Source organism: Xenopus tropicalis, chromosome 6, assembly GCF_000004195.4.
Source record: "Xenopus tropicalis strain Nigerian chromosome 6, UCB_Xtro_10.0, whole genome shotgun sequence".
Taxonomy (NCBI): Eukaryota; Metazoa; Chordata; class Amphibia; order Anura; family Pipidae; genus Xenopus; species Xenopus tropicalis.
This window is the reverse complement of record NC_030682.2, coordinates 11,377,203-11,392,117: the sequence shown is the minus strand read 5'-3', so window position 1 is coordinate 11,392,117 and position 14,915 is coordinate 11,377,203. Positions and strand designations below refer to the sequence as shown.

General features: G+C 40.2%; 1 protein-coding gene and 1 non-coding gene across 2 annotated transcripts in view; both read left to right on the top strand.

The window, feature by feature from the left end:
- The window catches only part of pth1r (parathyroid hormone 1 receptor), a 227,986-nt gene that overhangs the window by 191,834 nt on the left and 21,237 nt on the right, over positions 1-14,915 (top strand). Inside the window, exon 8 of the mRNA XM_002939365.5 lies at positions 11,377-11,437. Coding sequence (XP_002939411.2) covers positions 11,377-11,437 — 61 coding nt within the window. The remainder of the gene's footprint in view (positions 1-11,376; positions 11,438-14,915) is intronic.
- Positions 4,200-4,282, top strand: mir460a (microRNA mir-460a). Its single transcript, NR_161934.1, has one exon. It is a non-coding gene; the product is annotated as a microRNA mir-460a (primary transcript).

Here is a 14,915-nt window from a genome sequence, read left to right as displayed (position 1 = left end):
ACTAATGTGGCGAATCTATTGGAAATAAAATGCCAAAATGTCTTTCCTTCTCCATTAAAGAAATAGTTTATGTGAGAATCACCTTTTAGATTGATGGTCCAAGGCCGTTAGACCACTGGCGTTCTTCTCCTATTCATTTATTTCCTTGTCTGTTCCCCTCTCCAAAACCATGAAATGTAAAATGCCATTTGGTCAGAATCAGAAAGCAGATTTATTGTGCGGCACTTATCTCTCTAAATTGCCCGTTTCTATTCACCTCCGAGTCTCTACGTCCTACAAAAAGGTTACTTTTGAGATAAAGCGACACAGAGGGAAATATAGTTCCAGAATGAGCTCATATAAATAACATTAAGCAGCCTTTTCGGCCTCGAGCAAATGCTTTCTGTCCGACCCTGAAAGAGAATAAACATTTCCTATTATGACGGCCGCTTGGCCGCTTGGCCAGACCACAGTCTATTTATACACATGTTTATGTGGGCTAATTATCATTGTTTGCTCGTTAGGCATTGTTCATTAGGCCGAGGAACAGACACAGAACGAACGTTTACAGGACTCATCCCATCTGTGCTAATGTCTGAGATACACAAATGCTGCAGATGAAAAGCCCAGGCAGCGAATAGGAATAGGAGTATGGCTGTGCCCAGCTGTGCCTCGGGCTCTGTGGTTCTGCTCCATTCAGCCTTGAGTACAGAGCTATTATCCAACATATTCGCATTGTCGTGCTTGTTTTTATTTCCCTCATTGATAGAACATCGGTGTGAAGGAAATATCCACTAATGTAGGACTAGCCACATTCATATTAAGCCGGCCAAGCAACTTACTAGTCTGGGTTGGGGGGCGGGGGTAAAAATGAATTATTTCACAACCTGCATAGGCCCCTGTTTTAACCATTTGGGCAGCAATGAAAGGTTAGGGGCCACTGGTCACGCTTGCTGGAGTGAGGAACCAATGAGGAAGCAGATTGGGAAACAGCAGAATGAATACGCGACCTACAGGACGGCAGAGACTGCACAAAATAAAAAATGTTTTCAATATATTTAGTTAGGCAAAAATGGAATCTATAAAGGCTGGAGTGGGCAGACTAACATAATAGCCAGAACACTACTTCCTGCTTTGCAGCTCTCTAAGCTGTTAGCAGTCAGTAACCAATGAGTGACTTGAGGGGGGCCATATGGGACATAACTGTCAGTTAGTTTGCTACTAAATCTGACCTACGTGCTCACAAACTAACTGACAGTTATGTCCCATGTGGCTCCCCCTAAAGTCACTGACTGACTTACAGGTTAGAGAGCTGAAAGCAGGAACTAGGGTTCTGGCTATTATGTTAGACATCTGCCCACTCTAGCCTTTATAGATGACATCCACATATATCCTCATATTAAGCCGGCCAAGCAACTTACTGGTCTGGGTTGGGGGGGTCAAAATGAATTATTTCACAACCTGCATAGGACCCTGTTTCAATCATATGGGCGGCAATGAAAGGTTAGGGGCCACTGGTCACACTGGCTGGAGTAGGGACCAAGGAGGAAGCATATTGGGAAACAGCAGAATGGATACTCGGCCTACAGGAACACTTTACTGAAGCGACGGCAGGGCTGTCATTGCGAGGCAGATAATGCAGACTGCCCAAAATAAAAAATGTTTTTAATATAGTTAGTTAGGCAAAAATGGAATCTATAAAGGCTGGAGTGGGCAGATGTCTAACATAATAGCCAGAACACTACTTCCTCCTTTCCAGCTTTCTAAGCTGTTAGCAGTCAGTAACCAATCAGTGACTTGAGGGGGGGCATATGGGACATAACTGTCAGTTAGTTTGCTATTGAATCAGACCTGCGTGCTCACAAACTAACTGAACAGTTATGTCCCATGTGGCCCCCCCTAAAGTCACTGACTAACTAAAGTTAGAGAGCTGAAAGCATGAAGTAGTGTTATGGCTATTATGTTAGTCATCTGCCCACTCCAGCCTTTATAGATTACATTTTTGCCTAATATAATAGCCAGAACACTACATCCTCCTTTCCAGCTTTCTAAGCTTTTAGCAGTCAGTAACCAATCAGTGACTTGAGGGGGGCCATATGGGACATAACGGTCAGTTAATTTGCTATTGAATCTGACCTGTGTGCTCACAAACTAACTGAACGGTTATGCCCCATGTGGCCCCCCCCCAAAGTCACTGACTAACTAAGAGGTTAGAGAGCTTAAAGCAGGAAGTAGTGTTCTGGCTATTATGTTAGACATCTGCCCACTCCAGCCTTTATAGACTACATTTTTGCATAATATAATAGCTAGAACACTATGTCCTCCTTTCCAGCTCTCTAAGCTGTTAGCAGTCAGTATCCAATCAGTGATTTGAGGAAGGGCATATGGAACATAACTGTCAGTTAGTTTGCTATTAAATCTGACCTGGGTGCTCACAAACCAACTGACAGTTATGTCCCATTTGATGACATTTTTGCCGGAACACTACTTCCTCCTTTCCAGCTTTCTAAGCTGTTAACAGTCAGTAACCAATTAGTGACTTCAGGGGAGCCATATGGGACATAACTGTCAGTTAGTTTGCTATTCACCAGACATGGATTGGCAGCGAATTTCCACATTTCGCCATTGGCAAATAGCTTTGTGAAACTTCCGGGAAAATTTGGCCCGGAAAAATTTGCTGTGCGGAAATTTTTTTTGCCACGAATCAAATCGGGCGTGGGCACGTCAAAATGGGCGTGGTCATGTCAAAAAGGGCGTGGTCGCGGGCGACCGAAAATAGACGCGGGCGAAAAAAAGAGATGCGGGCGACAAAAAAAAATCACGCGACAAATGCGTTTCATTACATTTTCTCCATTTCACGAAATGGGACAGATCCGTTCATCACTATTAACCAACCAATCAAGCAATTATGATATCTAACATGATCCATGAGGCACTGAAAAGGTTATAAAGGTGAAAGCTTAATTCTCATTGGAAATCATTTCCTATTCTGTCACAGGAGACCCATCATTTGGGTTTTCAAATGCCGATATGTCCCACCCCCAGATTTGCTGCGTATATCAAAATGTAACTGGGAAACATTACCTTCTATTTCTTGTAATGAAAATTCATCAGTTCGTCTTTTTGTTTTCAATGTGCCGGAGTCGGTTTCACTGCTTGAATGGATACAAGCTTTGTATAACAGCTTTATTGTCAAGGAAAATATCTGACTTAATTATACAGTAATATAGCGACGTGGTTAGAGACCGGCTACTCACTGGGGGGAGAACAAAAATCTTCAAATGCCAAGTTACCGTTGCAAAGGTTGGTATTTGGCTAAAACAATTCAGAGTCCCAAGAGCAGAACAAAACAAGGCTAAATAATTCAAATATTTGTTTGGATGATATTTAGTGTTACCTCTTGGCACCAAGTACGTTTTATTTCTACCTTGCACTTTTTATTTTTAAAAGGAACTCCGGCTTCCAAACCCCCACACAGCACAGAAACCCCTAATTTCAATAATAATAGATGATAACCCCCTAGAGTTTTGACTGCTCCTCTTGAATGGCCAAGACACTGTGCCCTATTATACCTCAGTCTTGTCCAACCACCATACCCTCCTGATGTAAAAATATGGATGATCCAAAAAAAACAGCCTTGCTGAGCAGGTTTAGGTGGACTCATTACAACAGGAACATTTTAGTCTCCATCTAAGACCTTGGTTTTGATAAAGGTCTTACATAGAGACCGAAATGTCCACCTTAACATTGGTCTAAAGCTGGGGTCCCCAACCATTTTTATCTAAATATAAAATAATGTGGGGAGCAAAACAAGCATGAAAAGTACTAGTTGGTGGCCATTAAGGGCTGTGATTGGTTATTTGGTAGCCTCATGTGGACGGCAGCCTACAGGAGGCTCTGTTTGGCAGTACACATGATCTTTTATCTCCAAAACTTGCCTCCAAGTCAGGAATTAAGAAATGGGCACCTACTTTGAGGACACTGGGAGCAACATGTTGCTCATAAGACACTGGTTGGGGATCACTGGTCTAAAGCAATCTCTATTCAGTGTCAGTCTACAAACCCAGTATTTTACATGCCACTTTTTCTTCTATGTGCTGTCTTGAGGTTCTAAATATTGGGTTTGACAGTCCCTCTTTTCTTGATGTTGGTCTTGCCTGAGTTTGGTAAACTAAAACAGCAATGTAGGAGCTTGAACCTTCCACCTCAATTGGAACACATGGCTTTATAGAGCCTGCATTGTACACACTGTGTGTGCACCTCAGACTTGCACAGCGCATACAATGTGGATGCTATATGAGTCACAATCAACCGCAACATCTCAAGGAATGTGGAACCCTGAGGAGATGCACAGAAGGTAGGTGGAATGGTGTTACCAAATGTCACAAATGGAGTAATGCAATAAAAAGTGCAATTTTAGTGTTGGCCAATCGTTGAAAGCATTTGATGATGTTTGGAAACAAACATCTGATTGGTTGCTGTGGGTAACTAGATCTAGCCAAACTTTGTACTTTTTGTTACATTGCTTTATAAAAGTCCTAGTACCAGAGATGGCAAAGCCTGGGTTTCTCTGCTTTTCCTGATCCTTCAAAGAGCATTGGCATAACTTCCAACTGTGCTTCATTGCTGAATCATGGTTGTCATATAAGGTATAGCTTCCCATTGGAAGATTGGTAAAAAAGAGTTGTGGCCTTGGTGAATCAGGTTTTTGGGGGAGAGATACACACTGGTCATTGTAGGGCCATTGGATGAGTAAGTAAATCATCTGATCAGACTCCATATTATTATACTTTAAAGGAACACTGTCATGGGAAAACATGACCCATCAGTTAATAGAGCTTCTGCAGCAGAATCCTGCATTGTAATCTGTTTTTCCCATGGGGCTAGCCATATTCTTCATTTCCCAGGGTGCCACAGTCATGTGATCTGTGCTCTGATAAACTTCAGTCACACTTTACTGCTGCGCTGCAAGTTGGAGTGATATCCCCCCCCCCCAGCAGCCGATCAGCAGAACAATGGGAAGGGAGCAAGATAGCAGCTCCCAGTAGGTATCAGAATAGCAAACAATAGTAAGAAATCCAAGTCTGGCTTGGGACTCCTCCAGTTACATGGGAGTAGGAGAAACAATAGGTTAGCTGAAAGCAGTTCTAATGTGTAGCGCCGGCTCCGTCTGAAAGCTCAGACTCAGGCACACTTTACTGCTGTGCTGCAAGTTGGAGTGATATCCCCCCCGCCCCCCCAACAGCCGATCAGCAGACCAATGGGAAGGGAACAAGATAGCAGCTCCCAGTAGGTATCAGAATAGCACTCAATAGTAAGAAATCCAAGTCCGGCTTGGGACTCCTCCAGTTACATGGGAGTAGGAGAAACAATAGGTTAGCTGAAAGCAGGTCTAATGTGTAGCGCTGGCTGAAAGCTCAGACTCAGGCACAATGCACTGAGATGGCGCCTACACACCAATATTACAGCTACAAATACATTTGTTGGTACAAGAATAAAAGGTTAAATGGCAAAGGGAATTATTTGCTGTGTAACAGTGTCATTTAGAAATAAAAAGTACCCCATAAAATCACAACAGAATCCCTTACAGATAATACCCTAGCTGGAATTGAACCTTGGACCCCCAATACTGCATAGTAACAATGCTAAACCCTGTGCCGCCGTGCTGCACCGTACAACGGTATCCTTTGTAGGTATAACTACCGGGGGGTTTGTTTGCCTATAGTTGATTACTGTGTGTTTATTAATAAATGAACCGGGCAGCAGCAGCAGCAGCAGCAGATGGCAGGTTTGAATACGTTCCAAGCCTGTTTCCTCTGTGCCCAATAACCAATGTACGTTCAATCCCTATTGCTTACGGCAGTTAGGCCGGCGTTGTGTTCTTGGCCTGCTTTAAAAATAGGTGGCGAGGGAAAGGTTTAATTCCAGCTTGGCTGTTTACTAAATGCTGTTTACAGAGCTTTATATTCATTTGTCGAGGTCATTCTGAAAATATCCTGTATATATCAACGTCGTAACAGCAAATAACCCTCCATTGTCACTTCTATATTTTTGAAAAGCTTATGTTCTTTACATATTTTTTATAGTCAGCTATTACCAGCTTTTCAAAGTGAAATCCAAGGACAGGAAGTGGCCTGCGGTACACAGAGTGCACCATGTAGATGTTTCTGCCCCACCCACATTTTGACCACGCCCCCATTGCCGTATACCCGCTTAACATCACAGCTACATGTTTTAGTCTTAATATATTTCCCTAGAAAAGCTCCAAAATGTTTTTATATATATTCCTTCCTGCTGCAACATTAAAGCTGGTGCAGGAAGTTTGGCAGATGTGTGAGGAAGAAAGGGGGTCAGGTGACGGAAGACCACTCCTTTCTTCTTCCTGTCCTGAAATAGCAGCAATTGGTGGGGATAGGGGGGTGGTTCTGTTGACATAGGGACAGCCAGGGGACAGTCTTTAGAGGTGGGGACATTTGCTGGGGACAATTTTCTACAGAGATAGGGAATATAAATCAGGGTCTGTCCTCCTGAAACGGGGACTGATGGAAACCTTAATCCACCATTAATTTATATTTGCTGAAACGTTCCCTGTAATGCTGACCAATTTGCAACTGTCTCACTGATGATTACATGAGATGTTTCGGGATCAACTGCTCAAATTTTTTCCCCCCAGCCGGGGACAATTTTTTACAGGGATAGGGAATATGAACCAAGGTCTGTCCCCGTGAAACGGGGACTGATGGAAACCTTAATTCACCAGTAATTTATATTTGCTGAAACGTTCCCTGTAATGCCGACCAATTCGCAACTGTCTCTTTGCTGATTTCATGAGATGTTTCGGGATCATCTGCTCAAATTGTTTTTCCCCAGCCACTCTGCCGTTCCTGTGCATGATATCAGGAGCAGGAGAGGCAGGGAAAAAGGATGGAGCATAGAGAGGACACGACATGAAGATCATGGAAAATTCTCCAGCCATGAAGAACCAGTCAGTGGAGGGTCAAATCCTCTTCAGTAGAGATTTCAGTCGAGTTCAATTTCAGATGATCTTTAGATAAGTTGAATTAACTAAACAAGGGTTAAGAGGAGATCATTACTAGTGATGAGCGAATCTGGCCCCTTCGCTTTGCCGAAAAATTCGCAAATCTTTAGAAAGATTCGCGAAACAGTGAAAAATTCGCAAAACGACGAAAATGTTCAGTGTAAAAAAATTTGTCGCCGGCGACTATTCTTTTGACGCACAACTATTTATTTTGACACTGCGACTATTTATTTTTACGCCGCAACTATTCTTTGACGCTCGCGACTATTTATTTTGATGCCCACAACTATTCTTTTGACGCACAACTATTTATTTTGACGCCGCAACTATTTATTTTGACATCGCGACTATTTATATTGACGCCATGCCTATTTATTTTGACGCCGTGACTATTTATTTTGATATCGCGACTATTTATATTGACGCCATGACTATTTATTTTGACGCTGCGACTATTTATTTTGACGCCACGACTATTTATTTTGACATCGCAACTATTTATATTGACGCCATGACTATTTATTTTGACACCACGACTATTTATATTGACGCCATGACTATTTATTTTGACACCACGACTATTTATATTGACGCCATGACTATTTATATTGACGCCATGACTATTTATATTGACGCCATGACTATTTATTTTGACACCACGACTATTTATATTGACGCCATGACTATTTATATTGACGCCATGACTATTTATATTGACACCACGACTATTTATATTGACGCCATGACTATTTATTTTGACACCACGACTATTTATATTGACGCCATGACTATTTATTTTGACGCCGTGACTATTTATTTTGATATCGCGACTATTTATATTGACGCCATGACTATTTATTTTGACGCTGCGACTATTTATTTTGATATCGCGACTATTTATATTGACGCCATGACTATTTATTTTGACGCCGCGACTATTTATTTTGACATCGCAACTATTTATATTGACGCCATGACTATTTATTTTGACACCACGACTATTTATATTGACGCCATGACTATTTATTTTGACGCCGCGACTATTTATTTTGATATCGCGACTATTTATATTGACGCCATGACTATTTATTTTGACACCACGACTATTTATATTGACGCCATGACTATTTATTTTGACACCACGACTATTTATTTTGACGCTGCGACTATTTATTTTGACGCCGCGACTATTTATTTTGACATCGCAACTATTTATATTGACGCCATGACTATTTATTTTGACACCACGACTATTTATATTGACGCCATGACTATTTATTTTGACGCCGCGACTATTTATTTTGATATCGCGACTATTTATATTGACGCCATGACTATTTATTTTGACACCGAGACTATTTATATTGACGCCATGACTATTTATATTGACGCCATAACTATTTATTTTGACATCGCGACTATTTATATTGACGCCATGACTATTTATTTTGACATCGCGACTATTTATATTGACGCCATGACTATTTATATTGACACCACGACTATTTATATTGACGCCATGACTATTTATATTGACGCCATGACTATTTATATTGACGCCATGACTATTTATTTTGACACCGCGACTATTTATATTGACGCCATGACTATTTATTTTGACATCGCGACTATTTATATTGACGCCATGACTATTTATTTTGACACCACGACTATTTATATTGACGCCATGACTATTTATTTTGACACCACGACTATTTATATTGACGCCATGACTATTTATTTTGACACCACGACTATTTATATTGACGCCATGACTATTTATTTTGACGCCATGACTATTTATATTGACGCCATGACTATTTATATTGACGCCATGACTATTTATTTTGACATCGCGACTATTTATATTGACGCCATGACTATTTATTTTGACATCGCGACTATTTATATTGACGCCATGACTATTTATATTGACACCACGACTATTTATATTGACGCCATGACTATTTATATTGACGCCATGACTATTTATATTGACGCCATGACTATTTATTTTGACACCGCGACTATTTATATTGACACCATGACTATTTATTTTGACATCGCGACTATTTATATTGACGCCATGACTATTTATTTTGACACCGCGACTATTTATATTGACGCCATGACTATTTATTTTGACATCGCGACTATTTATATTGACGCCATGACTATTTATTTTGACACCACGACTATTTATATTGACGCCATGACTATTTATTTTGACACCACGACTATTTATATTGACGCCATGACTATTTATATTGACGCCATGACTATTTATATTGACGCCATGACTATTTATTTTGACACCACGACTATTTATATTGACGCCATGACTATTTATTTTGACACCGCGACTATTTATATTGACGCCATGACTATTTATTTTGACATCGCGACTATTTATATTGACGCCATGACTATTTATTTTGACATCGCAACTATTTATATTGACGCCATGACTATTTATTTTGACACCACGACTATTTATATTGACGCCATGACTATTTATATTGACGCCATGACTATTTATTTTGACACAGCGACTATTTATTTTTATGCCGAGACTATTCTTTGACGCTTGCGACTATTTATTTTGATGCCCACAACTATTCTTTTGAAGCGCGACTATTCTTTTGAAGCGCGATTATTCTTTTGACGCACAACTATTTATTTTGATGCCGCAACTATTTATTTTGACGCCACGACTATTCTTTTGACGCGCGACTATTTATTTTGACACTGTGACTATTTATTTTTACGCCGCGACTATTCTTTGACGCTCGCGACTATTTATTTTGATGCCCGCGGTTATTCTTTTGACGCACAACTATTTATTTTGACGCCGCAACTATTTATTTTGACATCGCGACTATTTATATTGACGCCATGACTATTTATTTTGACACCACAACTATTTATTTTGACTCCGCGACTATTCTTTTGACGCCGCAACTATTTATTTTCCGCTGCAAATTTTTTCATCCGTTTTGCGAAACAATCCGCCATGCCGAAACGTGGAAATTCGACGCAAATCCATGCCTGGTGAAACATTTTGCCCATCACTAATCATTCCTTTTTTTTGGACTACCGAGTACCGGTTGACTTTCAGATAAAGTCAAAAAACAACTTTGGATCCAATTGCAATAAGTCAACAGAATGACACTTTTTAGCAAGACCGGAGTTCTATAGGCAATTTTCTTTCTTATTTTGTTGGAAGGGACATAATAATACAATGTTTTTTTGATCAATAAAAAAATAGAATAATGTTTCATTAAATGTTGAAAAGAGTGGTAATGCTGAGCAAGCCTTCCTAAAGTCATAGTTGTCTATGAGACTGGGAGAGTCCTGCCCATGTTACTTTGTGCTGTGTGGCTGAATTTCTATGTTTTTCTGTTTAAATAGTGCAAAGTGAGATAGAAGATTAGGATAATGTACCCCCATATTGAAAAAAATATAGGGATATTAGAGGTTTCATGACCATATAGAGGTAACCAGGGATCCCCAACTTTTATTACTCGGGAGCCACAGTCAAATATAAAAAGACTTGGAGAGCAACACAAGCACCATAAAAGTTCATGGAGGAGCCAAATAAGGGCTGTGATTGGCTATTAGGCAGCCTCTATGCACCCTATCAGCTTACAGGGGCTTTATTTGGTAGTAAATCATGTTTTTATTCAACCAAAACTTGCCCCCAAGTCAGGAATTCAAAAATAACTCCCTGGTTTGGGGCCACTGAGAGCAACACCCAAGGGGTTGGGGAGCAACATGTTGCCCCTGAGCCACTGGTTGGGAGGGGGGTCTAAAGTAACTTCTATTTTCCTTATAGTTTGCAGTAGGTTTATGTTATTTTTTAAAAGTCACACGTATCAGCGAGTCATGTGACACCAATGACATCACTACGCACCAATTATAACGGATGACATTACTAAGCACTGTTTATAAGGATATCATTTGCAGGATATTTATGGCTTTACAAGTACAGATACATCTTTTTAAATTGGTTTTGATGGGAACTGATGTTGGTTCATTTGGAATTTTGAGATTTTCACTTTTTTATTTCACTGATCTGATCTGTACTAATTTGGATACCTAAATGGATTTTAATTGATTCCTGTTTCTAATCAGCACTGCTCTGCTCAGGTCATGTAATTATCCTAGTAGAGCAGTTATCGACGTGTGTCCTGATGCCCTACTAATGGTACTTTCTCACATAATGATGCTCTGCTGTGTAAACACATTTAATACTAAACCCTATGCAATTAGAACCAACAGAACCAAACTCTCATGGCTGCCAGTTAAATCCAACAGGAATAAGATGAGTACTTATCCTGCCTGTCTTTCTCTTTTAGGGGTACCTGCCATCTTTGTTTTGATTTGGGCACGGGAGCGGGCAACGGTGGCAGATACAGGGTGAGTATAATGTATTTATTTCACTGAATGATGTATGTTCCATGTTGGGAGAATGTGGGCAGTGCCAGGGAACTAGGGATGCACCAAAGGGATTCAGCCAAGATTTGGGCTTTTTCAGCAGGATGCGAATTCGGCGGAATCCATACCTCTGGCCGGACCGAATCCAAATCCATAAAATCATGTGACTTTTTGTCACATAAACAAAAATGTTTTTCACCATGTGAAAATGTTTTATTATTACAGAGAAAAGGGAATCATTTAACCATTAAATAAACCCAATAGGGCTGTTCTGCCCCAATAAGGGGTAATTATATCTTAGTTGGGATCAAGTACAGGTACTGTTTTATTATTACAGAGAAAAGGGAATCATTTAACCATTAAATAAACCCAATAGGGCTGTTCTGCCCCCAATAAGGGGTAATTATATCTTAGTTGGGATCAAGTACAGGTACCGTTTTATTATTACAGAGAAAAGGGAATCATTTAACCATGAAATAAACCCAATAGGGCTGTTCTGCCCCAATAAGGGGTAATTATATCTTAGTTGGGATCAAGTACAGGTACTGTTTTATTATTACAGAGAAAAGGGAATCATTTAACCATGAAATAAACCCAATAGGGCTGTTCTGCCCCAATAAGGGGTAATTATATCTTAGTTGGGATCAAGTACAGGTACTGTTTTATTATTACAGAGAAAAGGAATCATTTAACCATTAAATAAACCCAATAGGGCTGTTCTGCCCCAATAAGGGGTAATTATATCTTAGTTGGGATCAAGTACAGGTACTGTTTTATTATTACAGAGAAAAGGGAATCATTTAACCATTAAATAAACCCAATAGGACTGTTCTGCCCCCAATAAGGGGTAATTATATCTTAGTTGGGATCAAGTACAGGTACTGTTTTATTATTACAGAGAAAAGGGAATCATTTAACCATTAAATAAACCCAATAGGGCTGTTCTGCCCCCAATAAGGGGGGAATCATTTTTAAAAATTAGAATTATTTGCTTATAATGGAGTCTATGGGAGATGGCCTTTCCATAATTCGAAACGTTCTGGATAACAGGTTTCCGGATAAGAGATCCTTTCAATTGGCCAAAAAGTCAAAATGATTCCGAACACATAACCAACAGAAAAGCTGCTGAATATTTATATACAGATATTTGCAAAAGTCAATATTTCGCTAACATTGCTTTGGCAGTAGATAAAGGGCCCATGAAAGATCCTTCGGTGTGATCATAATTATAATATATTTATAGAGTGCCCGGCAAAGTACAATAATATGATAAGACTCACAAAGATGAAGGAAATTATTGATTCCTATCAAACAAAATGCACATAAAATATATTATGAATAGACAGTACAGTGTATGGATGTCCTTGCGCTGTGTCTGGATGTGTTGGGATTGTGTTTATGTGCAGAAGGCTCTTTTGGAGGCAAATCAAATGCATTTCCGAGCACCGGAACCTGTACAAAGTAGAAAAGATTTGTGTAAAGTATACTGGGAGAGCAACACAATCTCTAATGGAATCCTTACTTGCCCCTGTGCCCCCGCGCCTTGCCATAACATGGCGGCACACATTGTAATATTGTAGTATTCACATCATGACATTGTGGCATCAGTTCTCGGTGCCCAGTCCCCCATTTGGTTTTAAATTCCCATATTTTAGACTGTAAGCTCTACGGGGCAGGGACCTCCTTCCTACTGTGTCTCATACCACATGGCACTTATATATATTTATTGTATTTATTTATTATAACACTTGCCCTCCCTGTGTGTAATTGTGTATATAGTAAGATTGTACAGCGCTGTGTACCCTTGTGGCGCTTTATAAATAAAGTTATACATACATACATATTTTCTATGGTCCCCTTGGCCAAATGGCTACTGTTCCCTCAGTTCCTGCTATTACTAGCGATGAGCACATTTTTTCGCAAGGCATGGATTCACCACAAAATTCCATGTTTCACCATTGGTGAATTTCATCTGGAAACTGCAGCAAAAATTCACAGTAAAAAAATACACAAGAAAAAAAAACCCCAGCCCATTCTTCAATGCATTTGGAACAGTGCCGGATTTCAACTGGGGGCGCCAAAGTTAAGACTCTCATACGGAGCAGTGGGGAGAGGTCCCCATTGCTCCGTATGGGAGCAAAATTTGAAAATTTGCCTCTGGTGGGGTGGCATGCCTCCCCTATGTTTGTGCCACACTAGGGGGCACATTTACTAAGCCACGAACGGGCCGAATGCGTCCGATTGCGTTTTTTTCGTAATGATCGGTATTTTGCGTTTTTTTCGGAAAATTGACGCAACTTTTTCGTTACCAATACGATTTTTGCGAAAAAACGCGAGTTTTTCGTAGCCATTCCGAAAGTTGCGATTTTTTCGTAGCGTTAAAACTTAAAAGGCGCGATGTTTCGCGCAAGTTTTAACACTACGAAAAAAATCGCAACTTTTTGCGCAAGTTTTAACGCTACGAAAAAAATCGCAACTTTCGGAATGGCTACGAAAAACTCGCGTTTTTTCGCAAAAATCGTATTGGTAACGAAAAAGTCGCGATAATTTCCGAAAAGTCGTAAAGGTGCCGAAAAAATCGCAAAAAATACGAAAAAGTCGCAAAATGTTCGTTTTCAAATCGGATTTTTCCAATTCGGACTCGGATTCGACCCATAGTAAATGTGCCCCTAGGTCCGGGCCTTTGTGGCCTAGCCACAAATCCAAATCTGAGCTTTTGGCTTGCCCTTGACTATAGAGGCCATTTACTAACATTTTTTTTTTTCCGAATCAGATTTTTTGGATTTTTTTCGAGATTTACTATTTATCAAAAGGGCTAAAAATCCAAATCTGACAATTCCCCAGCTAAATCTTGCAGAGATCATGTAGAAGTCAATGACAGTTGTCCCTTCACTTTCCTGGAAGATCCTTCTTTTATCTCAAAACATTAGAGTTTCCGATTTTTGATGCTGGTTTTTGTGCGTTAAATTGGAAAACTTGTGGTTTCGGAGCGACAACTTTTTCTCGCGCAGACTTTTTAAATTGGATTTTTTTGTTTGTTAATTTTAGACATTTGAGTTTCTTTCCTTGCCATTCCTTAGATCAGTGATCCCCAACCAGTGGCTCAGGGGTAACATGTTGCTCCCCAACCCCTTGGGTGTTGCTCTCAGTGCCCCCAAACCAGGGAGTTATTTTTGAATTCCTGACTTGGGGGCAAGTTTTGGTTGAATAAAAACAAGATTTCCTACCAAATAAAGCCCCCTGTAAGCTGATAGGGTGCATAGAGGCACCTTATAGCCAATCACAGCCCTTATTTGGCACCTCCATTAACTTTTATGGTGCTTGTGTTGCCCTCCAAGTCTTTTTACATTTGACTGTGGCTCCCGAGTAAGAAAGGTTGGGGGCCCCTGCCTTAGATGATTAATGTGACTAGAAGCAGTAGTATGTCCCTTTATAACATCTCTATAGTCACCTTCATAGA